This window comes from Filicampus tigris, chromosome 19 (assembly GCF_054856515.1).
Source record: "Filicampus tigris isolate MCC_2025a chromosome 19, RoL_Ftig_1.0, whole genome shotgun sequence".
In the NCBI taxonomy this organism is placed as follows: Eukaryota; Metazoa; Chordata; class Actinopteri; order Syngnathiformes; family Syngnathidae; genus Filicampus; species Filicampus tigris.
Genome location: NC_141235.1, coordinates 1,449,925 through 1,469,691, shown reverse-complemented (window position 1 = coordinate 1,469,691; position 19,767 = coordinate 1,449,925). Strand labels below are relative to the sequence as shown.

Sequence of the window (19,767 nt, the reverse complement as noted above, 5' to 3'; positions counted from 1 at the left end):
GGGATAAATTGAAAGCAAAAAGCAGGTGGGTCTGGAATGTGTCCCCCATCACAAACGGCCATTCATGGAAGATGATATTTGTTTCAGGCAAGGGGCTCGCTTGGTTTAGCTCGAGGTAAGACAACTATTTTGTACCACAAAAGCAAAACAAAAGGCGGCCTCTCCTGCTGAGCATACTGTAGCACTCCATGTGTATAGCGGGTTGTTTTGTGGGGGGGCAGGGGCACGGAGGTTCAAAAGCGAACAAATCTTTATGCATCAAACATTTCTATTCCGGCAAAGTGGTTGTTAACTACCTCTTCAACTGCATCGATTTATCTCGTGGCTTCTTTTTACTTTGCTTATGCCCCACAAACGGACTTTAAAGTTGCGCGCGTGTTTGTGTGAGTGCAGTGGGGGGGCGTCGAGCAAAGAAGACTCTCGGGAAGAAAGTAGAGAGAGAGTTAAAAAAAAAAAAAAAAAAAAAAAAAAAGAGAGAGAGAAAGTAGCCTCAGTAGACACAGTGGAGCATTTTTGAAAGGAGATGTTTGATTTCCTTTGAAAGGCCTGAGCGAGGCCCACTGCCTTGTTGTGATCCTTAAGCAGTCTGCGTTGAGGGGGCCGCCAGGGGTGGGGCGGCCCTTCCTGTGTTTGCTCTCCTCTTGCCTACCTGGCCTGTCTGTCTATCTGCCTGCCTGCCTGTCTGTCTGTGTGTGTGTGTGTGTGTGTGTGTGTGTGTTTGGCAGGCGAAGGATTTCGGCAGTTCTCTCAGGGGAAAAGATTAAGGCTAACGTAGGGCAATCTATCGATTAATCGGGTTCTTGGGTCATCATTTTCACATCGTTTTGCGTATGGTAAGAAAAGAGCCCTGTGGATGGAAGACAAACTGCCGGTACATTTTCAAAGGGCCATTGAAGCGCCGCAAAAACGGATTTAGCCAAATCTTGAACGAACTTCACTGGCGGAAGGAAGCAGCATGAAATAAACGTAACGCGATTGAGTAACATAACCAAGAAAATGCTCTCTATCACTCCTGCAAGAAGGCTTGCACTGCAGTGAAACATGAAACAGGCCAAAACCGAATTTTGGAGACAGGTCATTCCAGAAGTAAGTGCAGCGGTTATAAAAAGTCTACACACCTCTGTTCAAACGTCAAAACGCCTTGTTCTCCTCGCTGGGGATGCGGCTGGTTTTTTTTTTTTTTTTTTAACATTAAAACTCAAGTTGAATGAGAGTCAGCACACACTTGCCAGTTTCAAAAGTGCCTCTGGTCAAGAACAATTCATTCAGATGTTCTAGTAGGCTCTTCCTGTCATAGTTTCTACCAGAAGCCTGAATGTTTCATGCTAACTTCTTTTTTGGACTGTTCATAATTCCATCGATGCTTTATTTGAATAGATTTGGATTCCAGAAAAAAAACAAGCATGACACAGAAGCATGAAAAAAAAAAATACAAAATCCAAACTGTAATTTCTAATGTTTTCATTAGCATGATCTTTTTATAGAAGAGGAAAAGGAACTCTTTCAAATGTCTGTGATAAAAATAATAATCAGAGGCCATGCGGTGGCAGGTTAAGGCAGGGCACCGGATTTTGTGAGAGGATGATTCTGCCGCATGTGACACAATGGACGCCGGTGTTTAAGCAAACCAAACAAACTTATTCAAATGCACAGGAAATAGGAATGACTAAAGGAAAGAGGCAAACACAAAAGCGCAGACGTGCCCGAGGCGACGAGGCGGTACACGAGCCGCGTTTGCCGGCCGGGCCGACGCCCGGTTGGCGACACTCACCCTCTCTCTGGCCCGCTGGATCTTCTCACGGTCGGTGTGAAGGTTGGAGAGAATCTCTTGGCCCACTTGTTCTGCGGAGCAGCAAAGCAGTCGCGTCAGCACGACGAGGCACGACAACACGCGAGCTCAGTTCAGAGTTGCTTCTCCAAGGTGAAATTGGAGCCATTGTCAGGCACTTTTCTGATGCACTATGTTGGCAAGCTGCTCCCAACACCTTGCAGCTCAGCTCGCTGACGATATCGACCGATCCTTTCATGGGGAATCCTTGAAATGCTAACTAGCGTGAAAATAGTACAGCCGGTGCTCAAGCATAATCGAGAATTGTTTCCGAGAAATTGCTTGTGCAACCTTCTTGAAGTCGACAGAAATGAAGTTCTGGACTTAAAAAGAAGGACGGGATAAAAGTAATGGAATGAGGAATACATTAAAATGAACAAGATTTCAACACACAGATTGTATTTGTACTACCTACAACTGTAGAATTACAGTATTTCCTATTTTATTAAGATAAATGTACTCATGACTAGTAATAAAATGTCCACCAGAAGTTAGTCTAATACCTCTTTGAGATTTGATATGAAGAGGGAGTTTGCAGTTATCATAGATCAACAGAAAGATGCTGTCGACTGATTGAGATGGACAGCCAAGTGGACAGATGTTTTTGCAGTATAGGGTTGGTGCGACGAATTCAATATTTGTCACGCCTTTCGGTTATGTGTTTTTGAAACTCACTTTGCTTTCTTGAAATGCTTCTCGGCATTCGTCGGTGCAAACGCATTAACGCGCAATTACAAAAAACATCGCCGACAAGGCACCTGACAAGCTCGTCAGTGGTCACTGTCAGTCTCCTGTCCCTTGGGTTGGATACGCCAAAAAAAGACCAGCCCGCCCCTACGCAAAAATCTCCTTCCATCAATGCAGCTACAGCATTAGCGTTTAAAAATGATGGAGGCGAGAGGATGAATCGGGAGGGGAGTGAAGAATCCTTGCGCGGATCAAAGACGGGCTTTCAAGCGCAACAAACAAATGCGGGATAAACAACACAGTCGCTGACTGTATTACACTACACAGGTGCCGCACACCAAAGGGCCCACGTGCTGAGCGCCTGTTTGGGAGGGGCGGGAAGGGGGGGAGAGGGGGGAAACGGGGCTACATCTGGCAGCTAAATAAGAGAGTGCAGCGGGCGGAAGAAGTAGATGACATTGTTTGTTTTTTTTTGGGGGGGGGGGGGGGGGCTGGGTCTGAAAATGAGAAGACGCCGTCAAACGAAAGACACTCCATTCATCCGCCGATCCTTTTAGCTCCCCGACACTGTAAGCGACTCAAATGCGTCGCTTCCTGCCTTCATTAATTTCTAATCCGGGAGCAGACAGATTGAAGGATACCCAGATTAAACAGCGCAGTCAGACAGTCACATGTGACAAATAGGGCAGATTAAAAAGACTGAACGCAGGTATTAATAACCATAACAGCCCAACACCACCAAGACACCCCTCCCTACCCCCGCCTCCTCCGTCGCTATCGGAGTAGAACAAGGGAAGGAACAGGAAGGCGGCGGTAGCGGAAATCTTCTGTTAAAGACACAAATAAGCACATCTATCCGTTTGTGTCAGGGCTGTGTTTTCTCTCCTAAATAAATGAGTGTGACAAGCAGCACTGCTAGCAAGACGCAACTTTGGATTCCCCCCAAACCGGCAAGCAGATTACTGGGAAAGTTTGTGTTGGAAAAGGAGGCCTCCAATCATGCCCGAGGTTAAAGTTCGTTCTTACGCGTCGTGTCCTCATTCCTGCCTTGACTGCAGGTGAGATCCAACTTCTGTCGCCAGTATTCGCAATAGTTTTGTCAATTGTCATGCGAATTCAACAAAAGCCAGTGATGAAATTAGGGTGGCAATTATACTTCCCCACTTTGTTTTGCAGCATTTGGACGGTATCAGTTCCTGCTTGTAAGTTAAGGTTGAGGACGTCCTTATATGCAGGGGTGGATTTGGTGTTGGAAGTGAGCTCCAACTACTGTTGCCATATTCTGAACAGTTGAGTCAATGTGCTTCTTTTCAGAAGAGAGTACAGTCAGTGCATAGTAAGCCGGCTACTGCCGACTAAAGAGGACATTAAGTGTCAAATACGAAAGGTATTATGGACGAAAATGGTAATGGCTGCCCTTGGAGAAAAAGCATTGGCTCCTGTATTTGTCATGGAAGGTTTATTCGATGAAAATCTCATATGAACTCTCAATACAGACGTGTCCTGACCTTGTCTGAGAGGGGAAATTAGATAATGACGTTCTCAAAAGGAGATTTTATTTTTTTTTCCAAATGGCTCAGTAAAGTCCTTTGCTGCTGGACTAACAAGGTTTAATAACAGCTTGTTAAGGCAAATCCTTTAAAATGGCTCCCAACTGTGTCAACAACAACAACGTTTTATTGGATTTAACGTACTGCGTTTGGAGCGTTACTCATTTTCTGGCAGGTAGCTCCATTTCCACTCATCTTAATTCTCGACGCTCTGGTTTGCAGACTTTATTAGGTGATGGGAAGAACAACGGTATATGATAAATGCACACAAATTCACCAATAAGAAGAAGGAGTGGAAAAAAGGACAGCCAACGCCGAGAGCCGCAAAAATTTTACATCTGCTGCCCTGGACTTGTTGCTCGTTAGCGAGTCAAATATTCCCTGGCAGTTTAAACAGCGATTAACAATTTAAATAACCCCGGCGCAGAGAGCTCGCTCTGACTCACTCGCTAAAGATCGCCGTACCCCAAGGTCTATTTAACAAGCCCATTATTACATTACGTGATGCTCCGCAGCTCCAGTTTAGCTGCTCGCTCCGAGCGAGAGCCGCAGGAAAGAAATAGCCTCGAAAATCAAGGCCTAAATTTAAGACTGCCAAAGAGGAAATCGTATCTGAAATGAGATTCCCTCCCCCAGTAAACCCGTTAGCTACTCGGGGAATTGGCACGGTACATTCCTATGATCGTTCAATGATTTGTACTTTTACTAACCATTTTAAGGTGGTGTAGTGGAAACTACAAATAGAGTGAACACCTACCGCAAAGAGCAAAAATCCATTAGCAAATGTCACGCGCCCAAAAAGGTTTGCAAATAGTGTCAACAAACTTTTTTCCATCCGAGAAGGATGTGGCCTGGCTAAATGGAGCTCCGTCGCCTCACTTGAATTAAGATGCTACAAAATGGCACCAAAGCAATACTTTGATACTCGACGTGGCTATGGCTTGAGCACCGAAATCATTTTTTTCCAGCAAAAAACAGAGGGCAGGTTCCTAGAGAAAGGATTCGAGCCTGCAAAGTGTGGGGCAGACTTAGAAGCCACTCATCCACCACGTTGCCAAAAGACAACAAAATCTCTCTGAAAGCCAATGATTGCAGGTCTGAACTTCCTCCACTATGCGGACACATTTAATTGGACACAACATCGATTGTATTTCACAGGAGAGCCCCTCTCTCTCTTCACCCATGTCACCCTCCAAGCCGCCCAACACACACACATTCCAGGAAACGGTCTATGGCGACCCCGCAGGATGGTACCGAGAAACCCAGATAACATTTTAGACCTTTTTTTTCCCCCAGATTGTTCTGCAGCTCAGACAGTGTGTGTGACAAAGCGGAGCAGCCGACTGCCAGCGACTCCCCGGTGCATAAAGTTACCTGTCTTTGTACACTTCTTCTTTTTTCTGTTCGGGGATGTAACAACTTCTACAACTGGCTGGTGACACACTTTCATCACCTTTCATCAAAGTTGTAGCCACACTGGGACGTATTTGTGATGCCGAGCCCACAGGCCATGAGGCTAGCGAGCTGAAGAGCAAGAGCTCCTGCTTCTTTGGCGCGGAATAAAGCGGCGCCAAGTCCACGGTCGCACAGGATGTATCACGCAAGATTTAGCCCAGGAACAACAAACTCCTGTCCAAGTTAGTTAGGAGTTAGCAGATGGTGTCAACGGGAGCGCGGACATTACAGTACCAAGAGGGTTGGGATGTGACATCGTGTTTCTGGGTAGCTTTCGCTTTCGGGTTTTGGATGAAGCTGAATTGATGGCTTCAGTCAGGGTTTCGATTAGGGCTGGGGGTTAGTGGGCAGGGTAGGATTGGGTTCTGCTAGGGTCAAGGATTCTGTTAGGGTTTGGATTTCAATCAAGGTTTTGCTTCGGTTTGTGTGTCAGTGGGGATTGGAATTTGGTTTAGGATCTGGATTAGAGTTCAAATTCGTCAAGGACAGTTTCAGGGTTTCAAATTTGGTTTTGAATTAGGATTGAGGGCACCATTTAGGGTTAAGGTTAGATTTAGAGTTTGGATTAAGGTTGGGGGCTTGGGGCTAAGGTTGGGCAACGGCTTCTATTAGAGTCAAGGTTGGGTTTAGGGTCCAATGTTGGGTTGCGTTGAGGTCAAGGTCAAAGTTAGGTTAATGGTTTTGGTTTGGATTGAGAATTGGGGATTAGGAACTAGTGTTGGGTTGACGATTCAGTTAGAGTCAAGGTTCGGTTTGGGCTTTTGGTTGGACCTAACAAATTTTAACCCAAGTAATTTCCACTCTACGCATGTAAATGTGACCAATGGAATCTGGGAGACACCAGAGAGAGCCAAAGACCAACCTACCGGGTGCACACAGTTTCTCCACAACATTACCTTGACATGAGCCTAATTTTGCAAATCCAAGTACAAAAATCCACATTAGTCCTGGCCTGCTGTGGAAATGGAATATTCTGGGTAAGGCGGCCCGGACTCCATTCTATCCCAAGTTAGCCCTTCCTTTCGTCGGAGGGCAGTCAGGGTGGATTTGCGGGGCCTTTCTTCACTTGGCCAGGCTGTGTTTTATTCATCGCCGGCGCCCTGACCCCGCACGGCTCCTGTTCTGACAAATCACTTCTGATTAAGACAGATCTCCGTTAGTCAGCCACTCAACTTGGCCTATTCATCATTCTCGGTTCTCCTCCTACCCCGCCCGCCTCCCGCGACCCCTCCGCCATCCCGCGTTCCCCCGCCGACGGATCGTTTGCCTGTCCGTCAGACCGAAGCGTGGCGCAAGAGAGAAATTTCCGCCGCCGCTTTCAACGACTGATTATGGACAATTGGCGGGACGGCGCGGCGTAAGCTAGTCTTATGGGTGATAAGACGCCAGTTTAATGGGTATAAATGACCGGGCCGGCAGGAGAACAGCTGCTAATAGACACATTTGTTTAAAAATGAGCAAAGGTGCAGAGAATTGAAAGCTGCATTCGAGCACGGCCCCCGTTTCCCCCGCCTTCAAAGTCTCCAGACGTCAAATTTACATGCATTATTTAAGCCTCTCAAAGTCACTCTCTTTCACTTGTAAGGCAACTTGCTCAACTGCGGCGTTTTCCAGCAGGCCCGCTCATATTTAATACCTGGCATTACACGTAATATTTACAATGAATGTAATCGTCAAAGCGAATGAAAAAAGCATTGATACGCAAAATGCTTGAGCAGAGTAAACAAATTCCGACAATGTAGCTGGGCGCGCGTCGACAGGCATTGTGTTAACACGTTCAACAAACTCCATTAAATTAACCTGAGCGGCAACCGGCGCCGGTGGCAGAGGGCGGCGGGGCGAGCGGAGAAAGCCCGGGCTGCCGCAAGCGCAAATTGCTTGGACTTAATCAAGCGCTCTTTACTCAAGCATCCAAATGAAAACTAATGGACTTTGGGTGCTTGGGTGTGACAAGGGGGGAGCTTTTTTTGCCTTTTTGGTTTTTGAGGTCGTCAATTAAAAAAGACGACAATAAAAATCGAAAAGACGGCCGGGCAGCCAATACAGCCGAGCTGACACGTTAATTCCATTTGCAGTGTTGAGAAAATTATTTTTTTGATTAAACTGGCTGGAATTCGTAAAAAATGTATGAAGCGCAGAATTAAAAGTCACCTCCGAACCACGTATGCATTATTCAACACGCTGACATTTGTGTCGCATGAAACTGCATGACCAAAAAAAAAAAAAAGTACAGTACACAAAAGAATAAGTACTGGAAGATGAAACTAATTTGAATCCATTAGCCGTTGAGTAGCTGTTTAAAATGACCAGAGCGACACTGAAGGACGGAGTGCGATTAAAACTGGCGGGAATGTTCATTTGTCGCCTGCAAAAATCAATGGCTGTACGGTATGGACTTTTTGTCCGAATTTATGGATCAGGATGAAGCATTAGCTACCACAACAATTAACGTAGTAGAAAAACAACAAATTACAACCTGACAACGGAGAGATTTGACCGGCTAAATGTTGATTTTCTCTTGTGAGTTGCAAGAATGATGTAGGGAAAAAACTGGGACCAATAGATTCAATGTTTTTTTATTTTAAAACAATCTGGTGTAAACTGGCTCAAAATGTAAAAGCAGATCCTGATTAAAAGTGCTTTGACATGACTGCGTTTTCACAGTACCTGTATTCTGGTTTTTCAGTCTCTTTTCAGAAATGTTTAGGGGTGGGATATGGACCGACTCGTACTCTCGCCAGACGTCTGCTCTGTAAACAAATGCAATGCAGCTCAGGCTCTGGCTAGCCGAGATCATGGCTAACGGTGCGCTTTTGGCAGTACGTTAACTTGGCTCATTTGAAATGGCATCAGTTGTCTGCATTTCTCAAAAAGAAGGCAAGCTATTGATGATGTGGTTTCCCCCCCAACAAAAGGCAAGATATTGATGGTACAGCTTCGGAAAAAAGAATCTGTTGATGTTGCAGGGTTCAGAAAAATAACAACTATGTTGAACCATCCTAAAAAGGACGGCAATCTATTGAGGTTATTTGGTCACCTTACTGTATGTGAACCAACTTGTCATCTTAAAACCAAGGTATGAACACAAATTGATGATTTTTTTTTTCAACATTACACCACAAATAAAATACAATGAGTGGCACAACACAGACAAAAAACAAAACCCCCCAAAAACCTTTCAGCCACCCTTCATTACTCAGTTACACCCATGAACCAACATAGGCCGTAATTTTAAATCCGGAACGTCCTAATCCAACACGACGTGCACGCAGGCGAAAAGTTTCCCAATTTGTCGGGAAAGTGGACCCGGCAAGAGAGACGTGTTCCCGGGCGGGAGACGGGGGAGGAAAAAAAACTTGACGTTGATTTACAACAGTTTAAGAGCGCTAATCATGGCATTACCATTGATTAAAGACTTGGGCGTCTTTAATCAAGAGAGTTGACGGGCAGATCAAAGAGCCTAACACAACATTTCTTGCCTTTTAATTATGTGTACAACAGCACACCTCGGGCACACTCCTTCCCTGCCCATCCTCTCAAAGTCTGCGAAAGGAGATCTAACACTCCAAAAAGCAGTTCATTAACCAATCAAATAGGAGATAGCTGAGAAAAACACACACACAGACGCAAGCGTTGAGGATTCATGATTAGTGAGGATCTGGGAGGAGGTCTTTCGCAGTCGGTTAACACGTCCCCAATTGGAACGCCTTCATTATGCTTGTCAAAAATGGGACGCGGCATCAAGCTCATTTACATGTTTTGACAAGGCCTGTCGGGGTGCCGCCTCCTCGCGTTTTTTCTTCAGAGTCCTCCGAGTGTCTTTACCTCAATGACTGCTGATTATAGGCCCCTTGCCGCTAAATGAATTAAATAGCTTGTTAAACGCCATTCAGCCCACCCGCCTTCCACTGAGCGAGTGAAGTCCACATGAAGGAGCTGCCGAAAAAGATAGCGACATCAAACCAAGCCGGGAGACTGCGGGACAACTTCCAAAAGTTGACCGTGTTCGCGTCCAGCTGTTGGCTGAAGTTTCCAAAAGTCGGACAGATTGGACCACAACTCCTGCCCGATTTGTACGGCACAAGCTCACCAAACGTTGAACGCAAGTGCTGTCAGGCTACGTTAGCTTGGGTTAGTGTGAGGCTGACCCAGCAGTCATGCAAGTCAGGGCTAGCGACGTGCTTTTGGTAAAAGAAGCGAACATTTTGGTTTCACGCTTTTCTTAAAAGAAGACAAACCCTGTCATTTGTAATAAACATTCACTCGAAAAGAAGACAAACGACTTCAACTCCTATCTCAACAAACGGCTGTAAGAGTAAATGGAATTACAAGCTTGGTGACGGAACAAATTCATGTTGTGAATCGAGCGAGCGTCGCACACCTATTTACAGAATATGGCGCATTTAACAAGCAGCGGGGACAAAAGACTGATGAACACAAAGTTTGTCTTTGACTTGAGTGTAATGCCAATGGTGCGCTATAAGGACTATAATAGCGCCATTATACGTAGGCTGGCGACATCACGCGCCTCATTTAACAGTGAGTGGGAGGCCAGCCAGTTGAAGGCCGATTATTGTCATCTGCCACTGTGAATACGCGGCGTGGCGCCACATGTGAGGGCATTTCAAAACACTTGTGTACAGCAGGCAGGTTTCCCCCCCCTTTCTTTCTTCCTTTCTTTCAGTCGTCGAGTTTTTGCTTGAAAGCCGCATCGCGCAGTGAGGAACACAACATATACGAGGAAGTACAATGGAGCTTTGACGGCCAAGATCCTTTATTACAAAACGCATCTTGGTTGTCGGCCTAGAATAAAACTGATATGGAAAAAAAACGCATGTTTATCCTCTGCAGATTGTGTTGAGGGTTACACAACATTGTACAACATTGCAAACATTGTTTGATATAATGTCAGATTGCCTTGAACGCGTTCATTATTTGCATGCACGGTAAGACTAGACTTTCATTTCATCTTTTCTGTTTATTATCTTTAACAATACAGGACATATTGTAATAAATAGCTATTATTATTTAGTGGTTGTGGAAAATGATGGAAAAAACCCAGAAGACATTATAACGCATTTATAAAAATATACAACATACCCTCAAAAGACGTCTGGCACTTTCTGCAGGTACCAAAACAATAAAATGCAATAACAATTCTGTCTCATATTTACTATGTACATATTATACTGGAACATATATACTGTATATGTACATATTATACTGGAACTTACAATAATACGTATTCGTTTGGAAAACATTTTAATTACGTCATTATTTACATGGAGGAAAATCTAATTCAAAAAATCATTATAAAATAAAATTTAAAATGATAAAAATGAATTTTTAAAAACAAACATCTTACACCAAATAGATGCCAAATAGTTTTTGCGGTTGAGTACAAAAACATCCACCACCTGCTGCTGGACGCAATTTTAATCTGAATGCCTTATTTCAATTAGTGGGCCTGCAGAGAACATATTATGGAAAAAAATATGCTTGGGTTGACTTCGCCTTTAACGTTATGTTGATTGTGGCACATATTAAAAAAAAAAAAAAAGTGAAGTACATAAATGCCCAGATGCCAGAAGATTTACATGATTTATTATAACAGATTATGAGGAACTAGTGCTGCTCGACATGCAAATATCCTCTTCCAATATGAGCACGCTCCATTTTGATTGAGGCTGACACTTGACAGCCCGGTGCAGGGTCCCGGCCCGGCACGGCCACCTCGCCGTACCCCGGGGGGCGCCGACCCGGCCCCCTTCCCGGCACTCCGCCCCACCTCGGTCACCGGGGCGTCACGGAGGCTAACGAGAGGCGGGGGGGAGCCTGCTTAGCCATTCAAGCTCATCCGTCGGCTGGATGTGTAAGCAGCTCCCCGAGAGACCCTCGGCGAAACAAGTGTCAAAAGCTAAGGAGACGCTTTGTACCTGGGAGGTATATTAATGCTCTGATAGCTTGGGGAAAGAAGGCGGGCAGGGGAAAGAATAAAAAAAAAAAAAAAAAAAGTCTTTGTCCTCGTAGAAGAAGATGAAGGACAAAGCCTGAGACAACTTTTGAGGATGTTAACTTGGACAGAACAAAAGGCAGACCATCAGGGAGAAGTACTGAAGGAAAGCTCCCTAATGCCTTTATGCCTTAATCGAGGCGGTTATTCACCTAATTACCAGGCGCACCGGCCGTTTATTTGTGGGAGGCATTGAAATGAGGTCGTGTAACGCACTTGGACAGTGGTACCTACGTCAGACGCGTTTGTAACGGCTTCCCATGAAAGATTAATCAGTGCGGGGTGGGAGCAAAAGAACCCCAAAAACTAGAGTGTGGCTGATAACTTGCAAAGGCACTTTGCCAAAAAGAAGACAACTATCAATGTGGCCCTTCCTTAAAAAGAAGACAAAATACTAATGTACTTTTCCTAAAAACAGAAACTATATGGTGTTTCAAATATTGATTGATGTCTTACTTAGAGAAAAATTGGATAAACCAGTGATGCTGCGCTTTCCTAAAAAAAGAGAGAGAAAAAAAAAAGAAAAGAACAATTACTATTTATGTTGCACGTTCCTAACAAGAAGAAAAACTCCAAATCTGAACGACTCTTGTAGCTTTCTGTGCTGGACTGAGCTTGAAGTCCAACTGGCCTCCCCCAACAAGTGTGAGTCTACGGGGGTCTCCTGCCCTCCGCCGGGCAATGCATAATTTAAGGAACGCAGAGACGGAAGCGTGTTCCTACCAATGTTTTCATTAGGCAAAGCTAACACATGGGACCTGCTGACGACAGGCGGGTGAGTGCAAAAAACCCGGAACAGGTTCTGCATCTTCTCATGGACTAATGTGAGAAAACATTTAATTCCGACATCAGACCTTATAAAAGGCACACAGGCCTGCTTTTTTTTTTCTTTTTTTTTTTCGCCCCATGATATATTTTCAATCTTTCCAAGCTTAAATTAGCAGGAATTTTTTAAGATCAGGGAGTGTTTTTTAAGCTATGAAAAATGGATTAAATGAAGAGGAAGTCTGGCCTTAATGAGCTCCCTGGGCTACGGAGCAGCAGGGACCGCGCATGGTGGGGGGGGGGGGGGTCTTCGCGGGGGTTGGGGGGGTGGAAAGAGGCAAGCCTTTGAGGAAGAAGGGGGGCAGTGGGGGTTGTGGGGGACGAGGCCGTGCCCAAAGTGTGCCAGCTTCTGCCAATGGCACAGACGGCACCTGGGCAAAGCCTTCGTGCCAAAAGGAGGCGAGGAACAAGTTTTCCAACCTGGAAACTTCAGCGAGTTGGACTTTCACACTTCTGCGAGGGAGGGGTGGGGGGGGGGGCTTTCAGTGGATGATGGTACTGATTTTGTTTGCTACAGGTTTTTGAGAAACCATTTAAAAAACACAAACACATTCAAATCATCTGTCCGTGACAAAAACGCAAATTCCAGCCACCGGCTGACCCTCGCGCACCAACCAACGATCCCGCAAATTTCCAAGAAAACCAGGCTTCACCTCCCGCAAAAAAACATCCCAGAAAGTGAGGTTCAGAGATGGATTGAAGACTTAGAAAGTCAGAAGTGCTTTAGCGGGACAAAAATGAAGTTGGCCCACTCTAGTTCACAGCTTTCTGATAAAAGCAATTTGTTTCTTTCTAGGCAGCGGCGGTGGACTTAGGGAAAATAAAAGTCAAATGTTCAAATATTACATCTGAAAATTGAAATTGAAAACTGAAATTACAACTGGCACACAGAACAGCAGCAGAAGAAGAAGGTGAGAGGAGGGGTGGGAGTTGGGAAAGGGTGGCGGGGGCCCATCTTTGGCACATTCCTGGGCTACTTTTTACCTGACAGCGATTAGAAGCTGTCAGAGCCTCTCCGACCTGCCACTCCTCAGCGCTCGCCGGAGGCCTGTCATTACAAATAGACCCGGATTAAAATACCACAGCGCCGGGGTGCGCGGGCCTCGACCTGGACAACCTCCCTGGCTACACCTGCTTCAAACTGACAAATGTCGACGCACACCAGTTTATGGGGGGTCCGAGGTTTACACCGACATGGGAGGTTACGAGGTTACAAACGGCGTGCAAAGAACTCCTTTGTGCAGCTGAGGAAGAATATGTGGTAGAAGGTACAATCACTTACCACGATACTTACAGTTTCTCAGTGTACAGTGCCTTGACACCGTCTTGTGGCATCTTAGTGTGTTTTAGAGTAAAAAAATGTGACGAGCTGAGTGTTAAGGTGAATTTGTCAATCGTAAACCGCAAATATGCAGGGGATTGCTGTGTTGTTTCACCCTCAAATTGTGCGTGCCTTGCAGTTTAATTGGGCTAATTGCGACAAAGCATCGAGCACACCCGCGTCCTTTTTGCCACTTGCTGTCCCCATACGGAAAGTTAACAGAGAATAATGAGCCAGGCGAGTTGCCGGATCTATCCGATGTCAACAGGAATTGCCTGTCTCGACATTGAAAAATGGCCCGTCTCGGAAAGATGACAGTCGCCGGCAGCTGCGCTGACAGGCCAATACAGTGCAGGAGGAAGGCATCAGTAGGATGAGCTTCGTGAAATGTACACAAATGCAAACCGCACCACCAACGTTCCCGTAAAGAACAGCCCAAGCCACTTCAATACAAAAACAAATCAAGTTTAAAAAAAACAAACAATGTGACTTTTACTTGGACCTCAAACGGAGCGTGATGTTGTGAGCTGCTGCCATGTCACAGTGGCGAGTACGTCAAGGCAAAATTCTACCATAAAAATCCAAACAGCAAACAACAATTTACAGAAGCAGCCGCCCAACCACTGGGGCGGAGGTGTAAAATCAAAATCTTACTTTATTTGAAAGGCTGGGGATCGCCGATTTCCATGACAGATTAGCTGAATGCAGCCTTAATCGGAGTGCAAACATCCATCCCAGGAGAATGTTATGAAAACAGATTATCTTGAAATCACCTAACAAAAACAAATCAATGTCTCCATTGCTTTTATGAAAAGAAACACCTGCACTGGTGTACACATCGACGGGTTTAACTACAATTAGCGGCTAATACAAAAGAGTTGCTGCCAATTACATCAAATCCCATCATGAGCCAAAGCTTTTCCCAGCTGCCCGTCCGTGGAATCGGAGCAGTGGCACCTCGGAATCGGGAAAGCTAAAGCCCAAGACGTGACAGGAAAGTGTCAGCTCTGCTGCAAGATGTCCAACGGACACACGGGCAAAAACCTGATCATTTGGACCGCTAACTTTCTGCTACACTGTCAAAAATGAGTACCGAGAGGTCTGCTTCTGTCCCTCCACGTACGCTCTACACCTTGTACGGATAGTTGGGGACTTTTCGCCAAAAACTGGTTCATTACATTTAAACTATATACTTTTTGTATTCAATTGGATCATAAAATAAGTTAATTGTTTTTGTAAAGAAATGTGAGTGGGGAACTCTGTGCCAAGTCAATAAAAGGTTGAGGTTACTACTCCTCATACTTCTGTAACAAATTGGTATCACAAGTAAAATGCTAAGATGCAAGAACCATTGGGACAGACTGAAGGTCCCAGACCCAGATTACGTTGTGAAAGGGTGCCACACCCTGCTGACCTACCAAAACTTTGGACCAATAATGAATTGTAAAAGAAAAAAGTGGTTGAAATATTTCTTTCACCGCTGAGCATGTTCCAAAAACAGACTCCCAAGACTGGTCTTATTTCAGTCAAAAGTTGGCATCAAATCGGCTTTACTTGAACGGGATGTTTTGTCAAGGTGGCAACACAGGTCATGCACACCCACCTATGAAAAAGCACCTTACCTAATTACCAAATCCCCTCACTGCCAGTTGTTCATCCAGCACGGTATATGATAGTGTGACGGTACAAGCGTATAATGTTTAATGGATAGTCCGCTCTCCCAGGGCACGTGGAAAAAAAAATGTCCATATTCATAAACCGTGAGGTAGTACACAAGTGCAAGTGGCAAAAAGGAAAGGAAAGCAATGCGTGTGTGTGCATGCGTACTTGGACAAACTCCCAATAGTGACCCCGTTCCTCATCTCCAGGGCATAAATAAACATGTGTGCAAGCGCGCCGGTGGATTATAATCACAGAGAGAAAAGGGAATCAAATTTATTCCACAACGGCCATTAATATTTCAGGCCCGTTACTGTAGCCCGCGTGAGGGAGCATGAATGATTAATTTAGACATCACCTCTGTCACAAGCCCTTAGCAGGCTCGGCCCAGGATCAACCTATGAGAGCGGTAAACAAAAGGGGGGCTCCCCCAATGTTTTTTGTTGTTGTTGTTGTTGTTGTTGTTGTTGTTGTTGTCGGGCTGCTTGGGTTTGGGGTTTGTCTTGTCTGGCAAGACAAGAGGGAGGACTGCGGGTGCTGAGGTGCTGTCTTGTGTTGTTGGACAAGTCGGCTGCTTTTTAAGGCTTTTCTTATGGCGCCGTGACCTTAAAGACACAACTATCCAGAGGATCTAGTCACCGAGCGTAGAAAAGAGTGGCTGTCTGTCGCTAGCTTCAAGCGATCAAAAGTAGCAACAGAGTTGGAACACCCTCGAGGCTGGAGTGTCGTGACCAGCGTAAATCTTGCGCGGCACAGGGCGTCTCTCCGCGGGCAGCCGGGTTACAGCCGGTCTTGCTAATTCCGCAGAAGAGTTCAGGCTGTCGGATCTGCGAGAAAGAGGGCTGCACCGCTTTGGGAGTGGTCACAGTCGACCTCAATCACAGCCAATGCAAGCAAATCCTTGCATTCCCTTGAAACGCGGCATGCCGGTTGTGCACCAGAGGCTCGACATTGCGGAAGCACATCTGCGCCGGCCCGCGCAGGTTGGGGGGGGGGGGGGGTCTGGTCTACCAATTTGTCAAATGAGCCTTGTCCTGATACTGAAATCTGGATCCACCTTTTTTGCAAGTATCAATACTACATGCGCTCTACATAAATGGCATAACTGACTGAATTGCATTCCAGCAGGCAAATGAGAAAAGATTTTAGGTTTACCGACTTATGACATTTCGCAGTTGTGAACGGCGCACAATGAATTAGTGTGCCCAGCAGTGTGTTTTATTTATGGCCCAGAAGTTTTTTTCACACAAATGTTCGCTGTAATTATGACTTTACTGCTGCGTTAGCATAGGTTAGTGATAGACGAATGTAAAAATGTGGGTTCCAGGATGCTCCGCACATCAAAGCGTATATTCGGGCTCATCGGAAATGTTGACCATGACCAATCAATCCATAAGCCCACAAAGTGGATACATCAATAGCGTGTTAACACCTTCACGTCAATGGCGGCTGGTGGATGGGAAGCGGGTTCCATCAATGCTAGATGAGTCTGTGTATGCGTTTTTTTTCTCTCGTTTATTTGTGTTGCAGGATTCGCGTGACGCTTGTCTGACAAGAGGAGATCACAAGCAGGAGGCATCCATCTTGATGCCACCGCTGCCGTCTGGAGGGCCTGAGGGCTGTCGTAAAAATACACTAGGCACCGTACTGTACGTACAGCGCACGCATTTCGTGTATGTTTTGTCACTGGATCATTATTCAAGAAAACTGTTCCACAAAAAAAGCTAATTAAGGCTTTTATTGTATGTTTTAATGGGCTGTTAAGTGGTGGGGTGGCGGGGTATGCGTGGCTACCTGCAGTGAGCCTGACGGGGGTGGGTGCTGGGGAGGGGAGGGGAGGGGGGACTCAAGGCTGGATGACACTGATGGAATGTGTTGGCACATGCCCTCGGGTGGTTTTGGTGTGGTTGTCATTTTGTTGTTTTTCCTCCATTGCTGTCATATCATTCAAATGGCATGAGCCCCCCCCCACCCCCCCACCCCACACACACACACAAATGTTTCATAAATAAATAAGAAACACACCCAACAAGATGGATTGATGAGCTGTGATGTTTCGGTTGTTGTTTGGACAAAGTTGTTGACGGGCACTTTTCTCTCTCGGGAGATTGTCACAGAAAAAAGAGCTGGCTAAGAAAACTTGTCTTCCGCTTTTTCAAATGCTGCAATAACCTGGGGTATTACCTGCATGACCTATGACACAGGTGTCAAACTCAAGGCCCGGGGGCCAAATCGGGACGCCACATGATTATTTGCCGGTTTCTTAGAAAGAACTATTCTCGATAGTCAAGTTTTGGAAAAAAATGGTCGCAAAAGGGTTTGGAAAATTGCTAAAGAAAGCAACCAAATTGGCTCCTCTCTGTTTGCAGCCATGCTGTTAAGTGTGAGCAGTGCGTATCGACGGGGACATGCTTAGAACTACAAAAGCCAAGTAAAAAAAGGGATTAAAAACAAGAAAATCGTCCGGAAAACCTCGGACTACTCAATAAAAATCGATTCATCAGCCAACCCAGGAACACATACTGCTTACTCTTGGAATGTGTTTCTTCCCTCAAAACACAAACCGAGGAAAAAAAAACTCGCACATAACGAGAAATTAACATAATAAAAAAATTACATAGGGGTCTTGCTTCTCAACACGTGGCTCATGGGACTTTCAGAGGTCAGTGTGCATCTGAAAAACTTTCCCCGGTTGGAAGAGGGAAAAAAATGTGTAGGACTTAAAAGCGGCGTCAACTTCCCGACTCTGTTGGCTATAGTTTCTAACGCCAGTCGCAGATCGATACATAACCATACATACAGCGCAAGTGGAACAAGTCCTGTCAAAGGTTATTCCTTTTTTCTCCACGCTTGCCTCTTCATTCGGAACGAGGAGGAGGTGCAAGAGGAGATGGAGGCGAAAGACATGAGAGCCAAGAAAGACAAACGCGGGCAAAAAAACAAAAACAAAAGACAAGATCCCAGCTCTTGTAGTCGCGGAACTGGGTGCTTAATGGGCTTTGACGTGATCGCCGGAAGGCCAAGGAGAGGAGGGGGGCGGGGTTGCGTCGATAGCGGTGCGCGAGAGTGGCCGGGGGGAGCTCGCAGCGCCGGCTAGGGCCAAATCCCTGGTACGAGCATGGACCGGGGGCCTGACCGCTAATCATTAGAAAGTCAATGAGTTCTTTAGCGCTCGCAGCCACGCTCGGTATCCCGTGGATATACAAATGTATACCGAGAACTTCACCTGCCAATGTAACACAGCGTGTCGAACCACAGCACTACAGCAATACCACTTCACTTGATCTCATACGCTCTCTGTTTTGATATTTTGTCAGTTTTCTTCCGTTTTTCGCGTGAGAATGTAAAACTGGCCAAATTTGAAGTCATTCTAATCACTGCTATAGGTTCGCAGTGTCAAACGGCTGTAGAGTTAGCGCTTTTTGATGCTGTGGCATCTACTATGACTATAGAGCGCGGCCCCTCCTCGTACCAGGCATTGGACACAGGGGCTTTCCAGAGACACGGGGAATAAACTGCACCCCCTGTCAAATCAACCCCAGACCCCCATGCATTTTTTAAAAGTCTCAAACTGATACTGACACGTAGCCCACTGACTGGACTACATAATGAGACATGAAGTTGACATTTAAATTAAAGGCCATTTAAAAAGTGAAAGGTTTTCATTCCGTCATATCAGATTTCTTCTGCTGGGGCCACAGATAGTAATTATTAGCATGTTAGCATTTTGGTTAAAAAAAAATACAGTAGCAGTAGTAGTCAAGACCAGATGGACTGAGGCCAAGTCAAGAGATTTCGAGGACTAAAGACCAAGACTTTGAGCAGTCTCGATAAATTGATACCAAGATCTTTGTAAGTCTACAATGAGTAAAACCGAGACTTTGAGTACTGCAGACCAAGTCAAGACCAACACTTCAAACAGTTCTGACCAAATCAAGATCAATATTTTAAATGGGTTCAGACCACATCTCAACTAGGCTGAGTCAAGACCAAATCAAGACTTTAAGAATTCAAGGAAGTAAAAACCCAGACTTTGATGGGTTTGGACCAAGTCAAGACCATGACGAGAGCAAGTAAAGGACACAACTTTGGGGAGTCTCCACCAAGTAAAGACCAATAGCTCAAGGTCTAGACTTTGAATCAAGTCAAAATTAAGACAAGATCATGCCAACACCTAGACTTTGAGGAGTCCACACCAAGTTGAGGCTGAGTATTACAGACCAAGCCATGACCAAGACTTTGATGAATCTAGGCCATGTGAAGACTTTAAGAATGCAGCCGCCCACTTAGTTTTAACCTTTATTTTCCCAAGAGCTTGAATTGATCTGTGTTCATTTTGTGTTTGAGGGCCCATCCTTCGGATGTAAAAAGCTCATTTGGCCCTTGAGCTCATCAATGTTCCTCACCCGAGCAGTAGTATGTGCAATCT

At 45.5% G+C, this 19,767-nt stretch overlaps 1 protein-coding gene across 3 annotated transcripts in view; it reads right to left on the bottom strand.

Annotated features, from left to right (window-relative positions):
- Positions 1–19,767, bottom strand: part of vti1a (vesicle transport through interaction with t-SNAREs 1A) — a 95,693-nt gene that overhangs the window by 29,160 nt on the left and 46,766 nt on the right. For all 3 annotated transcript variants that reach the window (XM_086017109.1, XM_086017106.1, XM_086017108.1), the window contains one exon: positions 1,772–1,842. In XM_086017109.1, the coding sequence (XP_085873235.1) occupies positions 1,772–1,842 (71 nt within the window). The remainder of the gene's footprint in view (positions 1–1,771; positions 1,843–19,767) is intronic.